Genomic DNA, 18,176 nt, shown 5'->3' on the forward strand with positions numbered 1-18,176 from the left:
CGTTAACTAATTTTCTTTCCTCCCTCCTGCCCAGTCCTGGTTTCATACAAGGACAGGCAATGGTCGGGATGTTTACAATTTAGCCTTCGAGCTATGGAATATTCTGGCGGTTATTAACCAACATTAAGATGGTTACAAATGTTCCTCAGCAATGGAGATGAAGGGTGCCAGGACTGTCCAGGGTGGGGGCGAAAGCGTCTTTGGTTGCACCAGGGAGGTGCCGGTGCAGCCGCATAACGAGAGGCAGGGGAGGAGCTCGAGTACTGCGGACACCGAGGAGCCCAAGCGGGACCGCCCCCGTCCAGCCCCAGCGCTCTGCTGGCGGTGCTGGCGCTGGGGCCCTGCCCAGCAGCACTCTCCCACCTCTGGCTCCACTACCCTGACAGTGGGGACAAGGGAGGGAGGGGGGAAGGAAGGAGGGAGAGAGAGAGTGAGGCTGGAGGAGGGAGAGGGACGGACTCCTTCCATCCACCACTCCTTCTTCGCGCAGCACTTGGTCTCCACCTTCCCTGGGCAACACCAGAACCAATCTCAGGGAGCCTCTCAGAGGTCGGCTCCATGGGCCCCGCCTTCAGCCTCCAGGTTCGAAGAGCCCCAACTTCTCCCCTCGGCTCCCCCAGACCCAATGTGGGGCTGCCTCCTGTAATTCCAATTTCTGGCTTTTTAAGATATTCAACATCTGTTTAATTAATTCCTCATGCTTAACTCTCTCTATTAAAGCCAGTTACAGGTTTCTGTTTCCCTGACGGGATGCTAAGACTGCCAGCATTTCCCAGCCACCTCCTACAAAATCGAGATGAGCTACTTCTGGGCATTCCAGGGGATTCAGGCTTTCCACAGCCGTGCTGGGGGCTGCTGGGCCTTGCAGCTTTCCTTGAGTCCCTGAGCTCTGGGCTGACACGGGGTGGCCCAGGCGGCACTCACATGGGGGCACCAGGAAGGGGAGGCCTGGAATGGGCTCTCGGCCCTCTGCTCACCCACAGGAGGACCTGAGGGAACCTCCTGCACCTACCCCGGCTCAGAGGCTTATCTGAAAGGTAGGAACGAGGCTCCCAGGCCCCGGGAGGCTGGCAGTGCCAGGTACGTGATGGAGATGAATACCCCCGCTCTCCTGGGTCCTGCCTGGGAACCGCATCATCACCTACCTCGGAACACTGGAGACTCAGGGACACGGTCCAGTCGATCAGAGACACGGCCAGCACCGCGACGTAGGCCTGCAGCCAGGGGCTCCTGAGGAACTGGGTCCACCCCACCAGGTAACCCTGACAAGGGAAGGATGGAAGTGGAGGCGGCCAGCAGCCGTGGGGCAACCGGTCCTGCAGCCACTCCCAGGGCGATGGCCACCAGCCCTGCAACCGCGCTGGGCCACGCAGCAAGGTGTGGGTTGGCAAAAGGCGGAGGGAGCTGCGTCAAGCAGGCTGGCCTCCCCGTGATGCTGAGGGAGGGCAGAAGCTGAGCAGCCCCCACTCCTGGCTCCCGCTATGGGCCCTTGGGCATGGCACAGCTCCTCTGCCTCAGTTTCCTCATCAGTACTGGGGACCCTGCCCATTCTGCCTCTCCAGCAGCATGGGCAGCTAAAACGAGAAGGCCTTCCCCTTCTGGTGTGTCCCTCTCTCTGCAGAGCCAGGCGTGTACACCATCCTGCCCTCTCATCTCTCTTGCTCAGCAGGGTCTCCCCTCACAGCGGCACTGCCAGACCTCCACCAGGCTGCCTGGCCTCAACGGCACCACCCAGGTCTAGTTTACATTCTGAAGAGGAAGAAGAGTGGACAGAGCCTCTGCCTCAGGGCCCAGGATTTGCTAGGAAACCCTGCTCTTTGCTCAGACGGTCAAGAGCAATGTTAGGAAAAGGGTCAGCTAGCTCCAGAGCATTTAAAAGAAAGAAGAAAAGCCAAAAGGAAACAGATAACGGCTGGGAAGGCCGGGGCAACTGACACTGTTGCAGAGAGTCCCCTGGCCCCAGCCCCAGCATCCCATGGCCACTCACCTTCACTGTGACGTCGGCCACAAACACCAGCAGGCAGAGTAGCTCAATGCTCTCGGTCAAGCCACAGGGTGGCTCCCAGGGGTCCTCCCGGTAGCGGACGTCTGAGGTGCTGGTGAGCGAGGAAGGGGTCTCCACGAAAGCCAGACACAGAATCAAGAAAATAGTGAAGCCTAAAATCCTGTGAAAGGAACAAAACCAGGTAAAAAACAAGAAGCAGCCACTCTCTGGGGCCACAAGCTGGCCAGCAGGCAGAACACCCGGGAGAGAAGCCAGGGCCCATGGGGCCTGGCTGTGGGCTCAGGTAGGGTTAAAAAACCACTCAACTGACCAAAATGCAATGGGACCATTTGGAAGCAGAGCCCTCGCCCCCAGAGAGCCCCTCTACCTGCAGGCTGAGGAGGGGCCAGCAGGGGAGACCCTGGCTTCCTTCTCCACCCATGGCAAAGGGACCCAGCCCCCCGCCACGCGAGCCCGCACTCTTACCGCTGGCAAATATTCGAGTAATACCATCGGTAAAACCACATCGAGCGGGCATCCATGCGGTGGTAAATGGAGCGGTACTGGAAGTGGAGGTCACACAGGGTACGTGAGCAGGGAGCCCCGCACCCACACGTGCACCCCCCACCCACACGTGCACCCCCCACCCACACGTGCAGGTGCCCTTCCCACACCACCAAGGCCCAAGCTGGGGCAGGCGGAGGCGCACAGGGGCCCTTCTGACCTGGCCCGTGAACAAGGCGCCCATGCCCTAACCCAGCAGGCCAGGTGGCCACACGCTGCAAGGTTTCTGCCGGTCTGAGCTCCCAGGGGCCTGGACCGGTCACCACCACACCCAAGACCGTAGGCGCTCCCTCCATACACCCACCTGCACCCTTGGCTGCTCCCTATGCAAGGCCGACCGACCGCCCCCCAGTTCATCTGTGTCAACCCCAAGATGTCCCCCCACTCCCAATCCTCCACCCAGGACACTACCCGCAACCCCCTACGTGGGACATGTGTGCTTCCACACGCTATTTCCCTAACTGAGCTGGCAAGTGCCGTCTGCAGGCAGGGAAGGGTATTCTCCTCCCTGGGCATCTTCTCCAGGACACGGCACAGGCCCTGGCCCCAAACCCGTGGCAATCACTGAACCACATGAGTCAGGACTCAGAAGAAAAGCACACGGCACCACCTCCTTCCAGGGGACTCAAGGAGATCTGTGCCCAGAGGCTCCGTCCCTATACTCTTGACCCCACAGTCCAGGAGGGCAAGGCGTGAAGGGGCTGGGGCGTCTCTCGGCCAGCATGGCTGCCGTCACCCAGTCACCTGAGAGCCCGGAGGCAGACCCAGGCCCAGCCGCAGGAGCAGCGCCACCCACCTGGATGGCGTCCTCAATGAAGACCACGGCCTGGTGGAGACAGAGGTTCCTGGTGGCCTCAGCACCTGTGGGCAGGGAGACACACCAGGTTACCGGTGGGATCCCACGGACTCGCCTCCACAGGCCAGGCCGGGATCCTGGAAGAGCCTGGCTGTGGTTTCTTTCTGAAGCTGTTGTAAGGAGATGCCTTTTACCCTCCAGCTCCATCTGCGCATGGCCAGAGAGCAGGACCGCGCTTGGACGAACCGGAAAAGATGCCCTGATGCGAGGCTGACCCAGAGAGGGAGCCGGCGTGCCCGAGACACCGGGCTTAGGGAAGGCAGCCCTGCTCCCCAAGAGGCAGAGTGCGGAAGGAAGAGGCCACGTGAGAAGTGTGCTCTGACAGCCGGGGAGTCAGAGCCCGGGATTCAAATCCCAGCCCTGCGGCCCGCAGCTCGGAGCCTGCGGGAATGTGCTCCGCCTCGGTGCCCCAAGACCTCCTCTGCAAGGTAGAGTGTTGTGGCTGCCACAGCTCAACCCCTGGCAGGGAGCCACGAAGTGTGACAAGGCAGTGTGTGGAGCCCTGGGGTCGGCCTGGCACTCCGCATGTGCTCAACAAATATGCCTGCCGTCACCACTCCCAGCCGCATCCCACCTGGCCTCTCCTGAACCCCAGGATCCTCGACTGTAAGACAGGGTAACCCCCACCCCCGTCTCCCTATATCAAATGGAACGCGGAATTAAAACCGACACGTGAAACTGGACTTGATAACATGAGGCACCCTCGCCATTCTCCATGAGGCACTGAGAGCCCTGCCTAGAGGGTCAGGAGGCTGCTCAAGTCACCCCAGGATCAGAGAGGAGGGAGAGCCCACCTTCCTGACGGGGACAGGGTGGCACAGGGCAGCCCTCAGCCTGCAGGGCGAGTGACCTGGGGACCTCGTGGCCTTGTGAGATGGAGCTCCTGGGACGAGGTCTGGGCAAGGGTGGTGGCAGCTCCAGACCAGGCTGGGCCATCAGGAAAACACCACCGAACCTGCTCACAAGGAGTCCGAACCTGCTCACAAGACCCTCAGCCCGTCCAGGCGCCACAGCTAGTAGATCTGGCTACCAAGGGCATGGGTCTGCCCTTCCACGTGGTCTGGGGGGCCACCGCAGAAGCTGCTTCTTGGCAGACGAAGGGAGAGGACAGGCATGAGGAACCACTCCCATCGGGAGGACTCCAGAGAGGCCCAAGGTCAGACACGTGCAGTCTGGAAAGAGGGGGGATCCAGCTGGTCCTGGGGTCCAGGCCTTGCAGGTTCAGGGCTGGGAGACAAGGACTTCTAGTCCTGTGGGGCCAACAGCTGCCAGAACGGACACAAACTGGCACCCAAGGAAACACAGTGGTGCACAGCGCTTCAGAGGCCAGAGCCACTGCCCGGTGTGCCCCTAGCCCTGCACAGGAAGCCGCTCCTATCCCTGGGCTCACCCCTCAGGGGACTGGAGGCAGCAGAGCCCAGGGACCAGTGTGGGACATGAAGGACCCAACCAGAGGCTCTGCCAAGGCCTTGCTGCACCACCAGCACCCTGCTCTCCCAGGTCTTAGTTTCCCGACACATAGAAGCACGAGGGTGACTCTGAGGACCCCTCAAAGTTTCCCATGGAGGCTCTGAGGGTGGTCCTGAGGGCAGTGATGTCACCTCCCCTGAAGGCTTTCTGGGAAGCGACCCTGCCCGTGCTGTACCCACAGAGCCCGGGGCAAAACGGGGCTCAGGCTTCTAGCAGCCCACCAGCACTGAGGGAATAAATAAGCAGCACCCACCTTACCCAGGTACAGGGCTGAATCCCCACCTAGAGAGATCTAGCAACAGAAGCTTCTCTGAGAGAGGCCCCCAGGGCAGGCTCCAGGAGGGGCTCCACTCCTGGCACCTCATCACAAGCCATCTGAGCACCCCCAAAACTGTCCAGCACTCACGGATTCTCTTTCACCTGGTTCCCTTCTCCCTTTTTTGATTTGTAAGATTCTGGGTCTGGCCACTTAAGTGCCCATGCCCTCAGGGCGCCCAACTTCAGAAAACAACCCCCCACATTACAGCCGCCCTCCCCACTCTGCAGCAGCCAGAGAGATCTTGCCACCAGCCCTTGTGGCCTCAGCCCAGCTGCACGGGAGCCACCTTGGTCTTGGCACCCCAGGCCCTCTCTGCCCAGCTGCCCTCCAGCCTCCTCTCCTGCTGCTCCACACCCTATCCCCGCAGCCTCCAAGCCTCCACCTCTGCTGAGGGCTTTACCAGGAACCCCATCACCCCATTGGAAATCAGGGACTCCAACTCCCACACCACCTTCCCTGAGGGTGGCCCCTCCTCTTCCGGGCTCAGGCTGCCCTGAACTCCTGACACGGGGGTGGGGGGGTGGGGGGGGGCAATGGCCTGTATGCACCCCTCCCCCAGCAGGGCCAAGGGCCTCTGCCAGGCTCACCAGGTCACAGCTCCCAAGGACAACATCCATTGTGAAGCACAGAGGGCAAGGGGGGGATCCAATGCTCATCCAACACCAGCCCTCGACTGTCTCCCTGGCCAGACCTCCACTCCCAAGCATCCAGGTCTGGACCCCTGCCTCCAACCTGCACCACCCCGCGGGGGCACAGTCAGCTCCCCGTGAGACCCTGGGCTCTAAACCTCTGTCTGTTTCCTTGCAGACAGACCTTGCCCCATAGGACTGATGTACAGACTGACGTACAGGCTACCACAGTGAAGTGCTCAGCACAGAAAGTTCTCCCTAAGTTACCTGCTGTTATTACTGTAAAGTTCCTGCTATAGCCTAGCAATCCTTTCCTGTGATTTTTTTTTTCATAACTGCTAAATAAAAACATTTTCTGACCCAGAAACAAGAAGAGAAAGCACACCCTAACAGAGGCCCCACCAGGTGTGACTGCATCAGAGGGAACGAGCCCTAGGGTCCATGGGTCCGTGGGTCCCCAGGAGCGGCCACCTCCCCAGTCCTTGCGGTCAGAGAGTCCAATTGTGAGGGGTGCATTCCCCGTGGACACGGTCCCACCATGCAGACACCAAATGGACGCCAGGGCTGCACGGGACGGCTACGCCCAGGAGCCCAGAACACATGGAGTCCTGCCCTGGTTCTTAGATGCCCTTGCAGGAGGCCGGGGTGACAGAACCAAGAGCTTCCTGTGTGAGCCCCCTCCTGCCGCCCCGCTGCCGCTGCCCGGCCCTGCTCCCACCTCTGGACAGTGTGGGTTTCATCTGCCCAGCCTGACCACTTGCCTTGCCGGGGCGGGGGCCGATGGTCACCATCACGCTCCCACCCAGGACAGCCTTAAGTGCCAACACAGCAGGCCCTCCCCGTCCCCAGGCACTAAGAGACTAAGAGCATTCCAGGACTGTGTGAATCCTCCCAACACTCCCCGGGCCAGCCACTGTCCCTACCCTCTTCTCTAGACTCAGAGAGGTTAAACCCCTCAAGGCCACGTGGCCAGGAAGTGGCAATACCAGAAGGGCACCCAGACCTCTGGCCATATCCCTTGTCCTTGCCCACTGCAAGGCCTGGGGCCAGTGGACTGTGTGCCTGGGCTCAGGAGGTGACCGGGGAACTTTCCTGGGAATAGCAGCTGTAGTGTTCTGGGGCCCCCATTAGTCCATGGATGGCCATGAGCCTCTGGGTCAGGGTTTGGGGCCGACTGTTGGGACCTAGTGCCCTCCTGACAGATGAGGGGAGAGAGGCCAGGAGGGAAAGTGACCCAGGCAGGACCACCATGTCTGGGGCTAGCAGAGGCCGTAGAGAACTCAGGGCTGTGACTCTGGGTCTCTCTGGGCCTCAATTTCCTCATCTGTAAAAGAAAACTGGGGCACGAGACCCACTGGGCTCCACCCATCCTGAGGATGGTAAACAGGAAGGGCAGGAAGGGGCTGGGAGAGGGCTGTCCAGGCCAGGCCTGGGGAGGAAGCCGCCCTGAACCCCAACTCCCAGTGGACAAGCAATGATAAGGAAGAAATGCCTCTCCAGTCACTGTCATGGGGCAAGAACCCCGCCTCAGCCACCTACGGCTGGGTGGCCTTCAGGAGGGGGCTCCCCTCGTGCTCCCCTGGTTCACTCCTAGGAAATGGGATCAGTGCCAGCGCTGACTCCTGGGGGGGCGGTCCCTAAGGCCATGCAAGGAGGACACGTGCCCCCCTACACACACACAGGAGGAGGCTGGTCGCCCCAGGCCCAGACTAGAGCAGGGACAGGGGCAGTGGGCAAGCGGGAAGCGCCCCACCCCGGAGCCGGCCACCCTGCCCCAGACCCCGGGCCGGGAGGCGCAGTCCGCCCGCAGGAAGTGGCCCGTCCTGTCCTCGCCACCAGCCCCGCTGGAACCCCGGGTCTCTCTCGGAGTCCGGCCCGGCTCGAACCCCCAGCTCCGCCTGAACCCCATCGGACCCGGGGCCCGCCTGCCCCCTCCTCCGGCCCCGCTCGCCGCGCGGACTCCCCGCCCCACTCAGACCCCGACCCCCGCGCGCAGCGACACGGCTGCGGGACGACGGAGCCCCTCCGCGCCGCCCGCGCCCGCCCCAGGTCCCGCGTCTCCCCCAAGCCCGGCCGCTCACCTCCGCCGACTCGAACGCTGTGGCAAGCGGGCGTCCCCGCGCTGTCGCGGCCGCGGGCCCGGCCCAGAAGGGGGTCCGTCTCGCTCTGGGGCTGCGCCATGGGGTCGCGGTCGCGCGCTCCGAGCCCCTCAGCAGCGCAGAAGGCGCGAGCGCCGAACTCTACTGCGCAGGCGCGGCTTGGGGCCCCCGCCCCTCGAGTTCGGGGGAAGAGGCGGGGCAGCATTGTGACGTAGGGACGCCCCTTCGCCCCGAGCCAATGGGAACGGAGGCCTCGCGGCGCGGAGGCGGGGCCTTGCCCGGGAGGAGGGGCTTGCCCGGGAGGGGCCGCCCCGGGGGCTCTCAGGACTTGACTCCCAGGACTGGCGCCGAATGTCCCTTGGAAGAGGGACGCGGTAGCAGCAGCACCAGCATTACTGAAGAACTTGTTCGAAATGCAAATGCCTGAGGCCTCCCGGAACTACTGAATCAGAGGCTCAGGAGGTATTTTAGGGTCTGTGTCTTAGGAAGGCAGAGCGATTCTCATGCATGCTCGAGTTTGAGAATCATTGCTTTAGAGTATTCATTCAGTCTTTGGGGGTGCAAAGAACCCCCCCCCAAAATGGAACTTGAGTTCACTCTCCGGCGATGAAATTCAGGAAGATTAAATATAATTGATGGTTAAGTTTCAAAAATGATAAATGACACATGGAAAAATGTTTTATCACAGATGCAGCTTTGGACATTAGTACATCAAGAGCTTGTATCCGTTTTCTATAGCTGCAGAAACAAGTTGCACAAACAGCGAGCTTCAACTTCCATGTTTTTTAATCTCACGGTCCTTGAGCCAGAAGGCTTGTGAACTCAGCCTGGGTTCTCCTCCAAGGGCCTCTCAAGGTTGACACCCAGACTCTTACCTGGGGGAGACTCCCCTTCGAGAACTCAGGTGGTGTGGCAGGCTGAGGTCCCCATTTCCTGGCTGGATGCCTCTCAGCTTCTAGAGGGCACCCACTTTCCTTGGCTCGTGGTCCCTTCGTCTTCAAAGCCAGCCAGGACATGCTGCATCCTCGTGCTCCAAGTCTGTCTACCTCCCTTTCCCTGCTGCATCTCTCCGCTTTTAAAGGCTCATAGGACTATTACTCAGGGCCGCCTTGGATAATCCAGGATATTCTCCCTATTTTAAAATCAACTGATTACGAACTTGAATTACATGTGCAAAATAAGGTCGTGGGTGCCAAGACTCTTCCTGCCACAGAGCTCTTAAAAATCAATAGGAGCGGCGGGCCGCGGTGGCTCAGCGGGCAAGAGTGCTTGCCTGCCATGCCGGAGGACCTCGGTTCGATTCCCGGCCCCAGCCCATGTAAAAAAACAAACAAACAAACAAAATATAATAAAACAAGAAAATGTTTCCCTTTCTTCCTCCCTTCCTTCCTTCCATCCTTCCTTCCTTCTCTCTGTCTTTCCTTCCCTTCCTTCCTCTCTCTTTAAAAAAAAAAAAAAAATCAATAGGAGGGCGGGCCGCGGTGGCTCAGCGGGCAAGAGTGCTTGCCTGCCATGCCGGAGGACCTCGGTTCGATTCCCGGCCCCAGCCCATGTAAAAAACAAACAAACAAACAAAATATAATAAAACAAGAAAATGTTTAAAAGATGTTTTCCTTCCTTCCATCCTTCCTTCCTTCTCTCTGTCTTTCCTTCCCTTCCTCCCTCTCTCTAAAAAAAAAAAAAAAAAAAATCAATAGGAAAGGCGGACCACGTGGCTCAGCAGGCAGAATTCTCACCTGCCATGCCAGAGACCCGGGTTCGATTCCCGGTGCCTGCCCATGCACCGCCCCCAAAAAAAAAAATCAATAAGGAAAAAATTAATTTCTCCACAGGTAGGAAAGAAACAAAGGATGCAAACCAGAAATTCACGAAAGAAGAAATATCCATGGCCAATGCTTGAAAAGCAATCCAGAAAGTGCAAATTAAAACAGTAGTGGAATCATCAAGGCCAGCTGTCAGCAAATATCCAAAAGATCATAAAACTCTCTAAGGCTAAGAGTGTGTTTTCCCAGGAGGTTAGAGGGAAATCCCAGGATGTGTTTACAGCCACTCTAAACATTTTTATTTTTAGCAAGGAGCGTGCATTTTATAATCTGAAGGAAAAAGTAAGCTGTTTTTAAGATGCGTGCAGCTCTCTGCAAAAAAGGACAAGTCCCAGGGACTTATCTTTATTGCACTTAAAATACACTCTTGATGTTTGGGTGAAATGAGCTCCCTTCAAGCAGTTATACCCACATTACGGTTTGGATGCAGGTCGGGTTATTAAAAGGGGCGACAGAGAGGTGGGGGCTCTGTGCAGTCTGGGAAGAGGGCACTGAACCTCCAATGCAAATGTCCAGTGCTTGGTGTGGCCAGACTGTCCCTGGGTGCAAAAAGATGGCATCTGGGCTGTGTCTGTCCTTAGCTTTCTGGCAGTTAGCCAGTGGAGCAGTTAAGTACCTACAGATGTCCTCAGGGAGAGAAAGGATGTCCCTCTGTGTAGCCCAGTCCTGTCAGCCTTGTGGTCCACATTCCTGGGTCTGCTCAACACCGGGCACTGCCTAAGGGGGACAGAAGCCAGGGCACAGTGCTGACCTGGGATGAGATTAGAGGGATGCCAACCTGACTTCTCTGTGACCTCAGACAAATCACACTCTGTGCCACAGTTTCCTTTTCTGTGAGATGGGATCATATCAAGCCCAAGACAACTGTGAGGGGTCAAAGGGGTGGCAACTGGGATTTAGGAAACGTTGGGCACAGATCACCCACTCCGTGCTGATGCCAAGCCAGCTTCTCCAGGTCCTGGGAGGTTGGCTGGAAATTACTACCCAGGCAGCCCTGCCCAGAAAGGATTTATTGAGCACCTACTGTATGCCAGGCACTATCTGGGTGTCCTTTGTGATGCAAGGACTTCCTGGCTGTGCTACTTCTGCTCCCAGATTGGTCCAGCTCTGAGATCTTGGGCATGTCATTTTCCTCGCCGAGGCTCAGTTTCTCTATCTGTAAAATGGGGAAAGAATCACACCTGCCCAACACAGCTGCTGGGAGGATGCAAACAAGGTGAAGTAGGTCAAGCCCGGGGCAGACGAGAGGAACTCGGTGAACAGGAGTGAGTGCCCACCTGCCCTTGAGAGCCCCTCGTCCAGTCTGGAGGAGGAGACTGCCAGAGCCCAGGCAGAGGACATTGTGACAGCATTTCCCAGGCGCAGGGAGCGGGGGGAACGGATTCAGCTTGCTATGGCCACACTCCGGGTAAGGCCAAGCAGGCCAGAAGGGTCTCCACCCTCTTTCAGGGATGGGGAAACTGAGCCCGGGATGTGAGAAGGGCTCTGCCAAGATCTCCCCTTGTCTGCAAGGCCCTCTTGCTTTCTCAGACCATGGGTCTTTCTGGTGGCCTAGACTGGGAGAGAGTTCTGCAAGGAATCGGGGGTGTGACAATGACAATACCATCCCCTTCCTCTTCCACCCCTGCCCCCACAGTCCCCTGGCCAGGTGGCGGTAAAAGCAGCCCTAGAACCAGGGATCCCGGGTCCCCAGGCTCATCCACCTCCTGGTTGCCAGGCTACAGCAAGGAGGTTGCAAAGTCAAATTTTTCCCTGATGGAGATGCTGCATGCATTTCGGCTGCGGGGGAGGGGAGGGGCAGGCGGGACTGGGAGACAGGAGGCAGTCACCAGTATGCTTTTCACCTGCAGCCCTTCCCAGCTCAGAATTCATTCCCGGGAGAGGAACCCCTTGTTGCACACGGGTTGGGCCCAGATACTACCCTCGATGCTTCGTAGCATGGAACACACCTCCTGAGGCTTCACAATTACTTTTGTTGTTGTTTGATTGGTTTGTTTGCATGGGCAGGCACCAGGAATCAAACCTGGCTCCTCTGGCATAACAGGCGAGAACTCTGCCACTGAGCCACCTCACCTACCCCTTCACAATTACTTTTACATCAGTTCTCTCAATGCTTGCCAAACCTCAGTCCTCACCCTTCCACCCTCTCTGTACTTTTACATGTAGTTCTCTTCAAATTAATTTAACTTGATTTCTTTTGCCCTACTGAGTCACTACAAGGAATAAGTTGCACAAACCCAATTTGATATGTTATCTTCTTCTAAGATATTTGTGTCGGTTTGAAACTATTATGAATCCCCATAACCTGCCAAACCCCAACCGGGACCACTCCAGCCAATCCTAAAGAACACCTAGGGCAATATATAAGATTCCACAAGGGTTCCATGCACTAGTGTAACTGTCCAGAAACCTACAACCTCCAGATGGGTCCCTGGTCCAGATAAGTCCCGAAACCTAAAGGGCTCAGCCTCTCCAGAACATCAGATAGTTCCATCTCCCTATCCCATATCAGTGACAGACCCTTCCAATATGAAAAAGAATGTCTATAGCCCAAACACCCCTGGAGAGAGGGGTAGAAAGATCAAAGGTGATGGTGGAGTTATACCAGGAAGATAGGATTTAACAAATGAATGTGATTGCTGAATCATTAAATTGATGTCTCTTTTAGTATCCAGTATCTTAGAGCTCCTGGAGGTGAAAACCTAAAATTGTGGAATTGTAACCCATGTCAAACACTGAAATATGTTCTGCAACTGGCTATGGTGCTGTGCTTTGAAATTTATTCCTTTTTTGTATATATGTTATTTTTCACAAAAAAGAAAACAAAGTCGATTGTGATGGTAAAAAAAAAAAAAAGATGTTTATCCCTCCTAGCCTCCTATGTTCTGGAGCAGCTAGAAGGAAAGATCTGAGAGGATCGTTTGGTAGCCCATGACAAACTCTTGAGATCTGTCCTGTCACTGCTTGTTGAGGGGTCCTTAGGGGACTATTGTTTTTGTTTTTCTTTCTTTGTATATATGATATATTATACAATAAAAAGTTATTTAATTAAAAAGCCTTTACTGTTCTTTAATCCTTATTTAATATTATTGGGTAGGATCTTTTTGATTAAGTTGTTTCCATGGGGATGTGACCCAGCCAATTGTGGGTGGGACCTTCTGGTTAGGTGGTTTCCGTGGAGATGAGTCTCCACCCATTCAAGGTAGGTCTTAAATCCACTTACTGGAGCCCTTTAAGAGGGAACCGTTTTGGGAAAAACTTCGGAGCTGACACAGACAGATGTTTGGAGATGCAGAAAGAAAACACCCCTAGGGAAACTGTTCGAAACCAGAAGCCAAAGGACCACAGAGGATAGACACGTGCTTTCCCAGATCGGCCTTTCTTGAGTCAAGTTCTCTTCCTCTGGATGCCTTTAGTTTGGACATTTTTATGGCCTTGGAACTGTAAACTTGTAATTTACTAGAATCATTTTATAAAAGCCAGTCCATTTCTGTTATATCGCATTTTTGGCAGCATAAAAAACTAAAACAACATTAAACTAAATATATGTGTATTAGTTAGCCATGGCTGCATAACAAGCAGCACCAGATCTTGGTGGTTTAAAACAATGTTTGCTTTTTGATGGGAGCCCTAACTGGCACAGCTGGGCCTTGTGGCTCTAGGTTTCCCACAGGCTGCAGTCAAGGTGTGGCCTGGGCTGTTTGTTGGGGGAAGCTTCCATTCCAAGCTCACTCAGGAGCTGTTGGCTGGATTCTGGCTCCTAGTGGGCTATTGGACTGCGGGCCTCAGTTTCTCGCTGGCTGTTGGCTGGAGGCTGCCCTCGGTTCCTTGCCATGTGAGTTTCCTTCTGGGGCAGCTCACGATGAGACAAGTGGTGTCATCAGAGTGAGCAACTAAGAAGAGCCAGAGAGAGCGAGCAGGCAAGGTGGAATCACAGTCCTTCACAGTCCAATCTCAGGAGTGACATCCATCATTTTTTCTGTTTTTTATATATTACAATGACACTCAAGGGGAGCGAAGACCAGGAGGCAGGCAGGCTACAAAGGGGAAGGAGGCATCTTAGAAAACCCCCCACAAGACATAACAAAGAAGGTCTTGTTTTATTGTTAATTCCTTGGCCACTAAAATCACTCCCCACCCCACGGTCATTCACTTCTCCCATCTGCCCTGTAAGCCTGGTGACAGATGGGGAAACTGAGGCTGGAAGATTTCACGAGGCTCCTTCCCAAGGTGCAGAGGCAAATGGGCTAGAAGGATGAGATGGGAAAGCAGCCCTGGCCGTCCTCAACTGGGTCCCCAACACAGGGTGGGACTGCAGACCAGGCAGTAGAGCCAAGCGGCAGGAGGGGAGGCCCAGCACGGTGGGTTCGAGAGCCAGCGCCGGCAGACCCCAGCCCTGGGGGAGGCAGCAGGCTGGACTCTGGCACCCAGCACCCACCCGGCTTGGATTCCAGACTCCAGGCCACAAATCAGCAGCTGTCTCCTGCGAATGAGATCAGTCCAGATGAAGGAGCAAAGTCTGAGCTGTGGTTTGCCCCATAGACGAGAAAAAGGGTCATTGGCACAGAAATTCTGCGCCCTGCCCTCCCCCCGGCCAAGTAAACAAAGCAGGAGATTCTTCAGGGGACAGTGTCCTCCTCCACCCCGCACAGGCCAGAAAAGGAACGAACAAACAAGTCACCGCCAGCTGCACTTTCCATGTTGCTTTTGTCGCACAAAACATCCTTTGGAGCCTGGCGTGGGGAAAGAAGTCTTCCTGGTGGAACCCTGCTCGGCCTGAGGGTCGCTTGATATCATCCCAGGAAGATCTCCAGGGGCGTGTGCTGTGAGCTGGGCCGGTTGCTCAAACTTGGTTTGAATGCCAGTAACGTTACCCTGGGTTTCTCCCCCTGCAGGAGACCCTCCCAAGGGACCCAAACATCCTCGCAGCCCAGAGGCAGCGACCAGCAAGACGCAGATGTCCGGGGTCTGTTCCAGATGCTTCTGTCTTTATTTGTACGTTTATTTATTTCCTCCCTGGGGGCCACTGGCCCACTGCCGACTGTGGAGCGAGCACGTGCCTGCCTGGTTTCTCTGAAAGCGGCTTTATGCTTTCTGTTCATTCATTCATTCATTCATTCACACAGCTATTGAGCACCTACTGCATGCAACGAATACTACTAGCATGCACAAATTTTGCTCCTTCTAATAGCTGCTGCGAGAGGAAGAAAGCACAAGTTCCTTGGCATCGGGGTGAGATGGGAAAAGCAGGGGCCCTCGCACGGGCCCCTTCCCCAATCTAGAGTCTCAGTTTCTGCCTCTGTGACATGGGGGTGACCATGGTGACGACTCAGAGGTTTGCAAAGAGAAGGGACACGGGAAGGTCCACAGTCCATCTCCCAAGTCTTCCCTTTTCTATTGGCCAAGGACAGAAAATTAGTCAGTGTTTGAAGATCGTGAAGGAGTTTCAAATCCTTGTCACCTCCAGTCTCGAAGCTCCTGCCGAGAGCATGCAGCGGTTATCCTGATGTTGCACTGGGGGGAACTGAGACGCAGAGTTATCCTGAAGTTGCACTGGGGGGAACTGAGACGCAGAGTTATCCTGAAGTTGCACTGTGGGGAACTGAGATGCAGAGAAGGCAAGAGCTTCATCTGAGGTCATGGAAAGAGGAGGAGTGGGGGTCGCAGCAGGCTCCAAGCCTAGCCCAAGAAGGGGCAAAGGGCTGGTGGGCTCACCCTCCCACCATGCCCGGGGGACAGCCCTGGAAAAACAAAATTCTTTCCAGGCCAGGCACAGGCTGCATGTGCTATTTTGAGCTCCTTGCACATGACACAAGCAACAAGAATTTGGGGGGACTCGGTTCCTTGGGAGCTGGGCTGCCTGCGGTGGCAGCTAAGGGAGGGCCTGTGGGTGACAAGAGTTGGAGCAGCCAGGGATGGGGACAAGAGAAGGGAGGCCTGAGGGCTGGAGAGAGGGCTCAGTGGGGGGCCGGGAACCCCCACCCCCACCCCAGCAAGCCAGCTGGCAGGCTGGGGTGGGATCTGAGGCCTTGCCAGGCCGGGCCCAGACACAACTGTGTGTCCTTGGCTTAGGAACCCCCAGAGGCAGACTCAGACTGGGATTTGAGAACAAGTAGGTTGGGTGGAGACCAAGAAGCAGAAGGAAGGGAGGGGAGGGGGCGGGAGGGGAGAGGAGGGGAGCCCTGGAGGCTGCATTAGGCCCGTGAGCAGGGGGGCTCCATCTACTTGGAGATCTCTGGTAGACGAAGTAGAGTAACCAAGATGTTAGGATTTAGGGGATAACACGATGAATGAATCATTGTATAGATATTCCTTTTTACTTTTTGGTATTTTCGGTTGGTTAGAGGGAAATACCTGAAATCTCTAAACCAGCTGCCTCAATCTCTGATCATGATTGTACAGCCCTTCTCTTCTGCCCCTGTGATTGTAAAAGCCTCAGGGTTTGACCCTCACTTGTACCCCTTTTAGCCAGTTTTTCAACTTTGGAGTCTTGTGATCACTAAATCAGCCCCTGATGCTTATTAATGAAGGGCCTGGGGTCAGCCCAGAACCCACCCCAATTCCAAAGCTATCTTGGTAAAGGGCAACTGGACCTAACCAAGCTGGGCCCGCCTGACACGTACAGTTGCTTAGACTTTAAGTCTGTCTGTGCGTGCTCAGTAATTAGATCACCTCTCACTTTGTCATCTGGAGCCACTGTGCTCATTATCCTAAAATCTGCCCATCATTTGATACCATAAAACTATCAGAGTTACTGCAGTTCGGGGAGACAGGCTTTTGAGCCAAAAGGACCACCCACTCTCCTGATTCGTGATTAGAAATAAACTCTCTCTCTCTTTGCAATCCCAGTGTCTCAGGAATGGGTTGTTCGAGCCTATCAGGCAGAGAACCGAGCACTTCACATGGGTGTCAGCAGCCCAGCCCAGGAGTGAGAAAGCCGGGATATTTCCCGAGCTCCCATCCAGCATGGGCTGGGAGACGCCCTGCAGGGAGAGGCCTGGGTACTGCAGAAGGACAGCGCCGAGGATGTCAAAAAAATAAAACACTTCCCGCTCAATCTCAGGCTGAAGGTCAGAGTCCAGAAGAAGGAGAGAAGCTTCAAAGTTTGATGAACAAGCATTTCGTTCCAGTTCATGGGTGGGCTAATCATTGATGGAGTAAGGAACAGAGATGTGGAGGGGCTGGGTCTGTGAGTCTTGGGGAAAGGGGTTCTTTGCAGACCATTTTCCAGAACACAAAGGGTGGGGCATTTCTTCAAGTATCACTGTTTTGCAAGGTAAACTTCCACCTTGACACTGGCCAGAGGTGAATCCGCTGGGACCTGTCGCTGGGAGAGGCACACAACCTCACAACTAGACAGCTCCCTAAGGGCAGAAGCCAGGTCTGGGCCATCCACAGCCCCCGAGGGCTCACCTTAGAGAGGCTCAACAAGCACTTTGGAAGCAGTACAGTACATACTGAGCTTGGGGTGGGGACTGAGGCCGGGTGGCAGGCTTCCTGGAGGAGGTGGCATTTGAGCCAGGTCCTGAAGGATGCCTAAGAGTTTTCCAAAGAGACACAGGAGCGCAATCCAAGAGGTGGGGAAAGGTCTGTACCAATGAGGGAAAGGAGGAGTCCATGAGTGGGTCATGGGTTGGAAAGTCGGGGAGACCCCTCAATGCATGGGCTGGAGAGTTGGGGAGACCCCTCCTCTCGCAGGAGCCCCCTCAGGCAGGCCTGAGCTAGCATGGGTCAGCAACTCATTAAGTGGTTTGATTCCTCACTCTCTTTCCGCTTCTGGCTTGGCTGAGGCTCCACCTGCACATACTTCCTGGTGGGGACAGAAGCGAGGGAGCTCCATTTTTCTGCTAGGGGCCTCCTTGTGCCATTCAGACCCAGAAAAGGGTAAATTCAGACAGACCATTATTCTCGCTCGTCTCAGGGAGAGGCCTCCCTGCCAGAAACCTCACGGCCCAAAGAGGCTGCAATGGCATGCAATCATACCTTCCCCTACAGGGTCAGCCACCAGCACATGCAGTGCCTTCCCAGGGGGTGCAGGAGGGGTGGCACACAGCCTCGGGACCAGACCCAGTACTCAGCAACAGCATGAGCTGGAACTCAGCCACAATTCGGGTGCACTTGGCGAGTTTACAACCCAGCCACGGTGCATGACAACCCTGTTTGCAGCCCCTCTGTGCAGGCTCCCTGCGATCCCGCGACAGTGCCTTTCCCCAAACATGTGATGCTTTGCTCTTTGCAGTTTCTCGTTTCCATTGAAGAATGGCCCACTAGGGAGCTGTCATCAGCCCTTTGGCTTTTATTTATTATTATGTTTACTGCAGTTTTATTACTCTATACTATCTATTCACATGCCATATAATCACCCAAAGTGAACAATCACTGGTTCGCAGTATCATCATATAGTCGTGCTTCCAGCACCACAACCTACTTTT

The 18,176-nt window shown here is 55.8% G+C and overlaps 1 protein-coding gene across 7 annotated transcripts in view; it reads right to left on the reverse strand.

Moving 5' to 3' along the window:
* Window positions 1-8,055, reverse strand: part of TPCN2 (two pore segment channel 2) — a 36,156-nt gene extending 28,101 nt beyond the window's left edge. For 6 of the 7 annotated variants that reach the window (XR_013157486.1, XM_077115433.1, XM_077115432.1 and 3 more), the window contains exons 1-5: window positions 7,904-8,055; window positions 3,345-3,409; window positions 2,471-2,547; window positions 1,988-2,165; window positions 1,146-1,262 (exon numbers count right to left, since the gene is read on the reverse strand). Coding sequence is in view for 6 of the 7 variants with exons in the window: in XM_077115433.1 (XP_076971548.1) it covers window positions 1,146-1,262; window positions 1,988-2,165; window positions 2,471-2,547; window positions 3,345-3,409; window positions 7,904-8,003 (537 nt within the window). In the remaining variant the exon portion in view is untranslated. Of the gene's footprint in view, window positions 1-1,145; window positions 1,263-1,987; window positions 2,166-2,470; window positions 2,548-3,292; window positions 3,410-7,903 lie in introns of those variants that run through there. The other variant, XM_077115434.1, reaches the window with a different exon arrangement.
* Between the last annotated feature and the right edge of the window lie 10,121 nt (window positions 8,056-18,176).

The sequence above is a fragment of the Tamandua tetradactyla genome, chromosome 9, assembly GCF_023851605.1.
Source record: "Tamandua tetradactyla isolate mTamTet1 chromosome 9, mTamTet1.pri, whole genome shotgun sequence".
NCBI classification, from domain to species: domain Eukaryota; kingdom Metazoa; phylum Chordata; class Mammalia; order Pilosa; family Myrmecophagidae; genus Tamandua; species Tamandua tetradactyla.